This window comes from Arachis ipaensis, chromosome B5 (assembly GCF_059453495.1).
Source record: "Arachis ipaensis isolate K30076 ecotype BB chromosome B5, ASM5945349v1, whole genome shotgun sequence".
NCBI lineage: Eukaryota > Viridiplantae > Streptophyta > Magnoliopsida > Fabales > Fabaceae > Arachis > Arachis ipaensis.
Window position 1 is genome coordinate 106,707,772 of NC_142440.1, and position 11,937 is coordinate 106,719,708.

At 38.3% G+C, this 11,937-nt stretch overlaps 1 protein-coding gene across 1 annotated transcript; it reads right to left on the reverse strand.

The window, feature by feature from the left end:
* Positions 1-7,729: 7,729 nt before the first annotated feature.
* On the reverse strand, positions 7,730-10,432 carry LOC107640790 (uncharacterized). Its single transcript, XM_016344289.1, has 5 exons — positions 10,040-10,432; positions 9,012-9,603; positions 8,388-8,788; positions 8,159-8,221; positions 7,730-8,041 (listed from the first exon to the last, which is right to left on the reverse strand). Exons 1-5 carry the CDS (start codon positions 10,430-10,432, stop codon positions 7,730-7,732), a joined length of 1,761 nt encoding a protein of 586 aa, XP_016199775.1.
* Positions 10,433-11,937: the final 1,505 nt, after the last annotated feature.

Below are 11,937 nucleotides of genomic sequence, written 5' to 3' on the forward strand. Positions count from 1 at the left end.
CAGCAATGAGACCAAGCACGCTCACCCTCTTGCACTAGGGACAGCTGTTAAGGACCCGGTCTCCGGGTCCCCAAACTTGGACTAACCTCCGCCTGATTCACTACGCCCTGGCCTTCTTGCGGCCCAAACCGGCCCTACAATTCATAACCAACATTCAAAATCAAATACCTAGCTTATCTCAATGGATAAGATAAAATAACTACCACAAACTATATAAAAAGGAGTCAGAAGTCCCTCAACTATGTCATTCATTCTATATACCTTATACCTCTCAGATCTATTTTGATTTTGACATTGAAGTATCTTTGCAGGTACCAATCTCCGCCGCTTCAAGCAGACGATCTGACAACCATATCGACTCGCAATCCACAATCCATCTCACAATTCGTATCAAAGACTTCTAGTACATTTTATATTTAGACTTGTTATCAAAACTCAATCTCATATACAATGGAGCTAACACATATTCATCGCTGTCAAGCTAGAAAAATACGAATATTAAAATCGCTAATTGCCAAAGGCGGTTAGAAACAAATACCCGACATTTCCTATTTCTTTCAAATTAAGAGCCCAATTCATCAAGATGAGGTCCTTTAGGACGAGCACATTAAAATGAGACGGCAGTTAGATATACTAGTAAAGATATGTAACTACAAGCTACTAGCCATTGTTAAAAGAGAAGTAAAGAATTTGATTTATGGTTTTTGATCAATGAAACTCTTTATATATATCAAATTTCAAATGTTAAGATATTGTTTATACGGTATCCGAAGTATTTTTACACATTGTATTTTCACTGCAAAATAAGATATGTAAAAATATCAATTCGAACGTATTTTATTTCTAAACGAGATAAATAACAATTTTGTTTTGCTTATTTTATTGCGGTCAGAAAATAATAATATCACTCTTAATTTTTATAATAACACTCTTCACAGGATATTTTTGTACTGTATTTTATATAAATTTATAGAAAAAATAATATTATTAAAATAAAAATAACATTATCATTCCTTTAAAAACAAGATAACAATCTAAATTACACCAGATAAATAATGATATAAAAAGGTAAATAATTTTAATAAAATATATAGAGTAATTATCTAAATCAATTCTTAAGATTTTTAAAATTGTACATTTTAGTCTCTCAAATTTAAAAATATACAAAATTATCCCTTACATTTATTTTTGTTACACAATATAGTCTCTCTTTATTAGTCAAAAACGGTAACGGCTGACGTGGAATATTAACTCACATGACTGTTAAATGTCCACGTGATTATATATAAATAATTAGAAAGCATTATTTTAAAATTTTTAAAATTTTTCAAAAAGACTGTTTTGATATTTTTTTTTAACTTTTTATGGACTTTTTGTACTTCATCCTAGAGACTGATTTGTTCAGATCGTACATGTAGACATTTACTAGCTACGTGTGCGAGTTAACATTGCATGTCAGCAATCATCGTTAGTAACTAACGAAGGAGGACTGTATTGTTTAACAAAAATAAATATTAATGATTATTTTGTATTTTAAAATCTGAGGGATTAAAATGTCTAATTTTAAAATTTTCAGAGACTGATTTGAATAATTACTCAAACATATATATATATATATATATATATACAGATACATACATATACACATTAGTATTTTTGCTCGTAATAACATTACGAGAATATAAGTTTTTTAAAATTACGTCGGCTTTGTCTTAGCATTAAAGATTATGACAAAAAAAATTATAGAATCGAACTACTTTTACAAAAAGATTATATGAAAAAAGTCCCTATAAGCTAAATTATATGTAATAAATATTTGAAGGAATAGAAGTAAAAATATAGATTAGAAAAATAAGCGATAAAAATTTAAAACTAAAGAAAAAAACTAAAATAATATGCATATTATAATAATAATAATAATAATAATAATAATAATAATATATTATGTAAATAATATTACGAGATTATTTTTTAATGATATTTATTTATAAATTTAATATACTTTTTATAATTTTGTAAATCTATTTGAATTATGTTATTTTTTTAATTTTATTTTTGAGTAAAAGACAAATAGGTCCCTGACCTTTTAAAATGGGGACATTTTCGTCCCTCAAGATTGGAAAATACATTTCGATCTCCCACGTTTTAAAACGGGCGACAATTATACCCTTCCGTCCGTTTTAGGCCAAAAACGGCAACGGAGCCAGCTGACATGGAGGGACAGTGAATGACGTGGCCGTTACGCTTGCTTAGGTGGATTGGGACAAAATTTTAGTGGACAAATTCGTCCCTGAAGTGCCAAACGACACCGTTTCCACCAGTGAGCCCTATTTCATCCAAACGCAAGGTGGAAGTCATGGCCGCTGCTTGTGCGATCGTCCATGATGAGCGAGGGGGGTTCTTCATGCACAAGAAGACCTAGACGGGGATCATCATGCGCTGTTGCAGGAGGTTGTGATCGAGATGGGATTGCGCCGAAGTGCTTCTGCGGCGTTTATGCCATTCTTTACAAGTCAAGAACAGCATCTAATCCCAATAGGATGTTTCTCGGGTGTCCATTCTTCAAGGTGAGCGATTATTTTGATAGTAGTTGGATGAGAGTGTTCTGTGTCTAATTATTGTGTTATCTGAAAAATTGCTCCAGGTTAAAGAACGGTGTTGCCAGTATTTTGTCTGGCTTGATGAACACCTGAAAAAATTAGGGCCACGGAGTCTGAAGTGTAATACCCAGTCTAGCCGAAATTAATTAAATAATAAGTTAAATAGGAGCAAATATGGTTGGAAGATTTGGCAATTGGAATTTGATAATTTAAATATGATATTTGGATTCAGTGAATTTTTTCAAGTCGGAAAACATAGTTTTCTACGTAAAAGCGCGCAGTAGAATTTTGACCGGCAGTATCGGCTAAGATCTGTCTGGTACTATAGCTGAGGAAATTGATTATGAGTAAATAAGATTAAGAAATGAGGAATTATAATTAGGGGAGGTAGAAATTTTTAAAGTGCGATTTAGAGCGCTAATCTTAAAGGGTTTTGGCCCAAAATTGAGCCAACGGACAAAAATAAGTGAACCGGGTCTAAGTGGGCCCAAGACCCAACATATATAAACATTAGTTATGAGCATTTCAGCTCATTTTACCCTAAAAGGAAGGGTTGGGGCGCTGATTTGGGAAGAGAGAAGAGAAGAGAGAAAACCTAACTCTCTTTGATCTTCAAACCACCATAACTTGAGCTACGGAGCTCCGATTGACGAGCCGTTTATGGCCACGCGTCGCTCTTCTCATCCTCTACAATTCTTTCTAAGTTTTGTGGTGATTATTCCATTTATCTCTACCTAGTTTTCTAAATTTCCCACTGTTATACGTTTTTGGGTAGTTAGTGCTGAAATCTTGTGATTTTGGGTGTTTAGGGATACTCCAACATGGATTCTAAGCGGGTTCTATCCCTACTTCATATGGGCTGAGGTAAGAAGTACTCAAACCCTTGTAATTTGTCATTTTATGAGCCCTAGGTTGATGTATGTATGTGATATTAGTTATGTTAGTGCATTTGGTGATGTTGGTGCACAATTGGGAGATTGGTATTGCTTGAGGAGCTTTGGTGAGGTTTGGAGCTAAGGTTGGTAAAGACTTCCAAAGAAGAGGCTCAATTGGTTTGGCTACAAGAGGTACGGTTTAAGTTTCATTTAAGTACCGTGTGGTGTGATGAGAATTCCTAGGCTAGATGCCCCTAAGATTAAGGTTGGATTGGGTAAATGGTTGGTGCTAATATGCATAGTTGGTATGTAATGTAAATTAATGATTGGGTTGAGAATTGTGTCGCCTTGTATGCTTGGTGTATTGAGAATTTGATGTATTGGGTAATGAGTATTGATTTGTGGTTTATGCATTTAAATTGTGAAATTGGGCCGGAGGCCGTGAATTTTGGGCCGGAGGCCAAAAAGATGTAAGGAAGGTAAGTTGACGTGTGCATTGTATGATGACACAAGTGATTGGATGAATTTCAGATAATGAATATATGAATGATTGGGTTGGTTATTGAATAATAAGGTTTGAGGAGTTGAAGTGTGGAATTTGGTAATTTTGGGTGAAATTATGTAGATGAGGTATGTTTGGTTTTGGTTGAGATATATTATGTGGTCATATATGTGATTATGATTATTGATGCCTTGATGGCATGATGATGCATGAGAGATATGTATGTTGTGATATATGCTTGAGGAATGATTAAGGTTGATTTGTGGGTGAAACCACGTGATAGTGAGTATGATATTGATTATGTATAATGATGGTTGATTGGAAATAGTATTGTTGGAAAATGGGGTGAGGAAGGATGTTTGACATATTAATGTGTTTGTAATTTAGCCATTTGTTTGAAATGGGTAAAAATGGTTATATGGCGGTTTTGTAAATTGTGGTAAGGTGTTAATGTATGAGTTGAGGAGGCTTGATGTTGATTTTGGTATATTTTGATTGATTTCAAAAAGGGAAGAAATTGGCATGTTTTGGTTGATTTTGAAAAGAGTTGAAAATGGCTTGTTTTGAAAATGGCACTTTGTGGTTTTGTGTGAAAACATGGTTTTTGGGCATGCTTTGACGGGACATACCTTGGACTGCGGATTTCCATTTTTTGCCAAACTTGTTTAGAAGTGAAATTGGATCCGGGATGTCGATGCCGTTCAAAGAACGGGCGAAAAACGATTTAAAATGAGAAAGTTATGTCCGTCGGGAGATTGGGGGTTGAATCTGTGAATTCTGCAGCTTTTAACTTAGAAAATTTTTAGCAGAATGACCCTCCACGCGTAGGCGCACTTGGCGCGTACACGTCGTTCTTCAAGAAGGCACCATCCACGCGTGCGCATGGTGTGCGCGGGCGCGTCGATGTGCTGCACCAAATGCCCAGCCATTTTTCCGAGAGTTGTGCCAGAGTTGTGCCAGTTTTGTGCCTGGGGCGCAAGTGCACCCACGCGTATGCATGGCTGACGCAAACGCGCCGTTTGGCTATTTTTCAATCCGCGCGTATGACGCTTGCACGTCGATGAGTTTTGTGGCCATCCACGCGTGTGCGTGGAGTGTGCGCACGCGTGTCCCTGTTTTCATGCTAAAGTTGATTTTTGAGTTTTAAAAGCCAACTCTCATGCTTCTAATCCTCCGATCTCACCCCTTATGTATTAAATCATTACGATATGCCTAGCAATGAGGAAGGAGCTAGGAGATGTGGTAACTTGCTAGTGAAGCAAGGGGAAAAGTTATGATCAATGATGATCAAAGATGATTATATGAGATATGGAGGATGACGGTGGAAGTACCGTGTATGCCATGAGCCGAAGGGCTATATTTATTGATAAATGGCTGGTTCTTGATTGAACCATGAGCCGGATGGCTGAGTTATTGCTGGGTTATGGCAAAGCCATTATTGGTTATGGCTGAGTATAAAAGCATATATGATTAATGAATGAATGTCTTAAATGGATAATAATGGAAAATGTTGAAATGTGATGTGTGCCCCGGGTAGTAGGCAGTGGCGTTGTTCACTTGCTCCGGGTATGAGACGGGAAAGGATGTTTATGATAAATGAGTTTAATTATGGAGTTTTGAATAAATCTGTATTTGTGATACTTGGGTAGTAGTAAGGGTGGTGGTTCATCCTACTTGCTCCAGGTTAATGTTTGAGATTTGATAACAATGATGATTGTTTTTAAACTGAACGAATATATGTTTTGAGATCCTGGGCAGTAGCAAGGGTTGTGGTTCGTCCCACTTGCTCCAGGTCAGAGATTGTGACACCTGGGTAGTAGCGGCAGTAGTGGTGAATCCACTCGCTCCAGGTTGAGCTTTTAAACACCCGCCTGGGTAGTAGCCGTAGTAGTGGTTATTTCACTGGCTCTGGGTTGAGCGGGCAGTAGCAAGAGGGTTGTAGCTCAAACCTACTTGCTCTGCAAGGGGTGTTTCTGTCCAATGGTTAGCTACCAGGACATGTCGGGTTAGCTATATAACCGACAGATGATATCATCAGCCATAGGGCAGGCATTCATCATTTGCATATGTTTGAATTGTTTGGGTTTGCCTATTTGTTTTGGATTTCTACATCACATATGCTATGTTACCTGATTATGTGCTACTTGTTCTACTTGTACCTTATTTGTGTATTACTTGCCTATATTGCTTGTGTTTGTACAACTGGGAGGCCCTCATGCTGGTGTCGGTGGATGTTGAGGGTTGTTCTTGTTGAGATGAATCGATGATGCGATTGCATGATGATGATGATCATTGAATGAGATAATTTGAACTCCCTGGGTAGACGCAGTGATGTGGTTTCACTAGCTCCAGGTGAAGGTATGATATATTGATATAGAATTGTTGAGGTAAAACAACTGGTGATGGTTTTGCTTATGATTATGAGTCTGATTCGTGGAAGAGTCAGCGAGTTGGGAAACATGTGAAACATGAATTAGATTTAGCACTCTCTCATGACAGTTGCCTATTCATGGATTAGCAAGAACCTAGGATGGATAATTGGTGAAGGAGTTTAGGATGCTTAGTGAGTTTTTATTGCAGTACATTGTATTTATTTGGCACTTTTACCATACTGGGAACCCATGGGCCCGGGGTTCTCATTCCGTATATATCTCTTGTTTTTTAGATACAGGTCCAGGTGCTCAGAAGTGAGTTGTGGGTCGTCTGAGAGACGGCGAAGATCTTTATTTTATCTACTTTGTGTTTTTCTTAGAATCTCTCCACCTTTGTTTTGAAAAGATTATATTATGTATTGAACTCTTTTGAATTTGCCTATAGAGGCTCTCATGTTTCCTTCGGGAGAGTTTAGGATATACTATTGTCAACTACTTTCATATTGTACCCTAGCCGGCCTAAACTTCGTGGGTCGCGACTAGTGGCTATTTACTTATGTTATATGTATCTACCTGTTATCTACCTCTTAATCTCCTCTACGCCTTGTCCGTATATCGCTTTCGACTTCACGGTTTATCTTTTGTTGTTGAAACGTGAGTGATACGTCTTTGCGATTTTATTTCTGCTCTTTTCAGGCTTCTCGATTAATACTCCTTTCGAAATTACCTACTTTTATATATTAAAAATCCACCTGAGAGTCGTACCACCGTAATATCATCGACTTATGACTCGAGCATAAGGATTTGAATATTAGGGTGTTACATGAAGCATTGGGTGCTGTGGATGATGTTGGAGGTGTAGACATTGAAGATCATGTGGTGCAAAGTCAGGAATGGGAAAAAAATTCAACTGGTGCGAAGCCAGGAACTGGAGAAAAAAATGAAAGAGTTGGAGAGGAAACTGTTATGTATGGGAAGGAGAAAAAAATGAGTATGTGGCATATTGCTTTGATTAGTGTAGTTTTTGTTGTTGCTGTATGTTTCTTAAAGTGGTGAGGATGATGAGTTGATGTACAATGTTGATGATGTAATGAAAATTGCCATTGTTGGCTATTCAATGAAAATTGCCATTGTTGAACAAAAAATAAGGTAGTATTTCTGTGAATCAGCTATTATATAAGGTAGTAATTCTGCATAGATTATGACCAAAATATGAACAACAATGTATCTGTCTTAATCCAAAACATAAACAAGTTTGCCACAAAATAACAAAATATCTGGTTGGCATATAAACAAGTTTGCCAAACTACAATAAGTAGACAGTGTTGTTTAATTCATACTGAAGACTATGACAAAAAACAGAAATTCATTCAGTAGTGTTCAGTTCTTCTGATTCTTGGATCCAAGAGTTGGGATGAAATTCATTCCTATGGCCTCACTGCCAGTGACTTTCAAGGTCTCCTCTGATGTAGCGACACTGGCACTGGTACTTTGAGTCTGGGTTGTATCTGGGGGTGGAGTTGAAGGTGAATTTGAAGGTGGATTTGCACTTGTTTGGGGCCTTCTGATTGTCTGCTTGGGTCTGAATTTGGAGGCAGCAGTTGGGGTTTTGGGTTGCCCCATTATTGGCAGTTGGGATGGAGGCCTGAATGGAGGTTGGACTGGAGCAGATGGTGTTGTTGCTGCAGCATTCTAGCTGATGACATGATTCTACAAAAGTAACCGAATTATTCAGTTGTTCAAATGCATTGTCATGAATAAAGTGATTGTGATTATGAGTGTATTATTTAGGGGGCGGGGGAGGCTTACTGGAGACTTCTCTTGCACAGCACTATTCTCAGCCAAACTTTCAGTATGTGTCTGGCTTTGATCCTATGCAACATAAATCAAACAAGGAAAGAACATGGACAAATTAGTCCTTAAAAAAAGGTACAATGACATCGTAACCACCGAAAAAATTTAAAATGTACAGATCGATCCTAAAGCATAGCAGGAATACCTCTGGTTGAGGGGCTGATTATGATAGGGGAAGCAGCACCAAGGGTTCTGTGTTTGCATCAGTCTTCTTAGCTTTTTTCTTTTTTGATTTCCAGTTTGGGTTGCTTGGTGCTCCCTTACATGTCTTATAGTTATGGCCTTTCTCATTGCACTTGCTGCATGTCACTTGAAAGCTTCTCTTAAGCTTGTCACCCTGAATATGAGTCTCAGCAGGATCCTTGTTGCGATTGTGTACTTTAGGCCTCCCAATAGGTCGCTTGATGGGTGGTGGAGCAGGCCTCAGCTGGTCAGTGGTTATCCAAAATTCCTCACTTGGAACTGGTTTTATGCAATGTGCATATGTCTTGTGAATAGATTCCATGCATAACCAGTGATGCACATAATCATCTACCTGGTCATGCCTCTTTCTAATTGCAGCAATACCGTGAATGCATGGCATGCCTGAATCAAAACCACATACTATATTACCTAGCATTATATTAGATCAGCCCTAAAATCATTCAGAACATATTACCTAGCACTATATTAGATCAGCCTTAAAATCATTCAAAACATATTACCTAGCATTATATTAGATCAGCCTTAAAGAAAATCATTCAAAACATATTACCTAGCATTATATTAGATCAGCCTTAAAGAAAATCATTCAAAATTAGAGATATACCGGTCAGTTGCCAAACATTGCATGAACAAGTGTGTTTGATCAAATCGACATCTACTTTGGTTTGCTTTCTGCTAACTTGAAATCTTTTTCGTTCGTTATCTCCCACCCATTCGGTAATCCACCTGCTGCTGGGTTTTATCAGCCTCTGCAACCTTTTCTCCTGAATGGGTGCAAGCTTTCTACTATGGTGCTCTAACAGCCTAATATGCTTGGTCATTCTCCGCATTAGGTAGCACCTAATTTCCTCACACATAGTCAAAACTGGCTTCATTTTGTATTTAACCACTTTTGCATTAAATACCTCGCACAGGTTGTTAGTTAGGTTATCCACCTTGGGGCCATGACTGAAGAAAGCCTTAACCCAAGTGGCTAGTTCAAACCTCATCAGATACTCCCATGCCGCCTTATTCACCCCCTTCAGCTTCTCCATGGTCTCTTTGAACTCTGGTTCAGTAGTGCACCTAGCAGAGTCCCATACTATATCTCTAATGTGCATATCTTTGAACCTATTTATGAAGTTTTTCCACATGTGCATGACACAATTTTGATGATGTGCTCTCAGCATTACCTCCTTTAAGGCTGGTAGCAGACCCTGCCAACACATAATATTGCATACACATATATGCAGTAGTTTAAATTGCATTCACAAATATGCAATAACTTCAATTGCAAACACATATATGCAGTATTCAAAATTTCATACACTACTATGCAGTAATATCCATTGCAAACACATATATGCACTAAATTCCATTTCAAACACATACATGAAGTGATTTAATATGCTACACTAATATGCAAAAATTTAATGTCTACCACATACATGCATTATATTAATATCCTACAATAATATGCAGTAATTTAACATCCTACACTAATATGCAGTAATGTAGAAGTCTAACCTTTTGTTGGTCAGACATAAAGTTCCAACCAAATTGATGTGCATCACCCAGATCTTCCTGAAGCAGTGTCAGGAACCATTTCTAGGATTCCTTCGTCTCCGATCTTGAAACTCCATATGCTACTACATAGAATTGGTTATTCGCATCCTGTGCCACCACTGACAGTAGTTGGCCTCCATGGTATGTCTTCAAAAATGCTCCATTTAGATGGATGAAAGGCCTACACCCAGACTGAAAGCCTTGCTTACAACCCTCAAAGGAGATATATATTTTGTCAAAGACAAGTAGGGATTGAGGGATTGGGATCACATCAACTCTTGCAGTCGAGCCCGGATTACTCTTAATGATCTCCATGGCATAGTCCCTAAGCTTCCCATATTGTTCCTTTTCATTTCCCATAATCCTCTCTTTGACCTCTTTCACTGCCCTGTAGACCATCTTCGGATGCAACACTAGATTAAACTCTTCTCTAAGAAAGTCAATTGCCTCATTAGTAGTCATATGAGGTTGACTAGCCATTCTCTTCTCCACTTTCTTGCTGACCTAGTGTTGATCAACAGCATTACTGCCCAGGTCTCTAGCACATGTATGCTCTGCCTTGTAAGTCTTTACCTGATAACATAACAATATTTTGTTGTAGGATAGATGTACTAGCCATGGACATTCTTCACCCCTGCAGCCAACCCTCACCCTTTCTTTATCAATTTTTATCCACAGCAGTTCCCTCCCTTCAGAAATGAACATATCTTTTACCACTTCTTTGAACCCATCAATGGTTGCAAACTTAGTTCCTATCTCGAACCTACCCTCTCCGAACCCATACTCTTCATTGAAAACTGGAAACTCATGCTTTTCTCCCTCATCCTCTGAAGACACTGGTGTGTGAAGTTCCTCTGATGCATACTCATAAACCAGATCATCATCATCTGAAACCTCCTCACTCACATAGAGTCCTATTGGATGCATATCCCTGGGTTGCACATTAGGAAGAGGTTCTTCAGCATCTACAACAGGCCTACTTCTTTGTTGATTTGCATTAGGCCCATTCCTTCTGGGCTTCATAGCAGGCCTGGTCTTTTTGGGCTTTTCTCTTGGCCCAGTTTCTTTGGGCTTGGCTGTTCCTCTGGTCTTCACAGTAGGCCCATCACCTTTGACAGCACTACCCCTTGCACTCCTTACTCCACCTCTGTTTTTAACTCCACTTGACTCTGCCCCTGTCCCTTCTTTCACACTGCTATTTTTCTTTGGCAGAACCTTGTCCTTTCCTTTCAAACTTCTTTTTTTCCTCATCCTATCATCGTGCTCATCAACACTGGAATAGTCCTCATCCGAAACAGTCTCTGAGTCAGTTGGAGGAGGTTTATACATTTCATCCTCCTCACTTTCTTGCCCATCAGCTTCTATGGATGGTGATGGTTGGAGCTTTCTCATGATGTTGTCCACATCAATAGGGTCATCAAACTCTTCCACCCCTGCTTCTGCCGCAGCACCTTCATCTACTATCTCTGGCTCATCAACGGGATGGTCGAAGTAAATGTAGAATTCTTCCATCGTTGAATTCTTCATCTTATTCTCTCGAAGTTCATTGATGCCTGCATCTCCTGTCAGAATGTGCAGTCCAGCCTCAAGATCACTGCTAGTTGGGTCAAACCAATACACTGCCCTATATGATGCATACCCCAAACCCTTGAACAATGTCACCAAATCTCCAAAATTCACGAAGTCTAAGTCCATCTTCGGAAATTTTTCAACTTTTCCACCAATATACTCAAGAGTTCCATTGGGTTTTCTACCAAAACGGCCTCCGTGCTGAAAAACAGGTACCACATACATATTATCCATCTACATAATCCACAAGTACATAAACCAGAGATTAAACCCTACCTAATCAAAATTTCGAAATCAGTTAACTTCACATACATTTTCCTCATTCTTTTACCCAAAAAAAAAAAAACATGCAGTCTCCCCATAACCCAACCCCATGCATTCTCAATTAAATAACATACATACTCTTCATTATCACC

What these genes read in the sequence shown, in the direction of transcription:
- LOC107640790 (XM_016344289.1), bottom strand. Translation starts at nt 10,432, where the DNA reads ATGGCTAGTCAACCTCATATGACTACTAATGAGGCAATTGACTTTCTT. An exon ending in CAATGTTTGGCAACTGACCG is followed by an intron (nt 8,789 to 9,011) that starts GTATATCTCTAA and finishes GTTTTGATTCAG; the next exon opens with GCATGCCATGCATTCACGGT. An exon ending in CTGTGCAAGAGAAGTCTCCA is followed by an intron (nt 8,042 to 8,158) that starts GTAAGCCTCCCC and finishes GTCATCAGCTAG; the next exon opens with AATGCTGCAGCAACAACACC.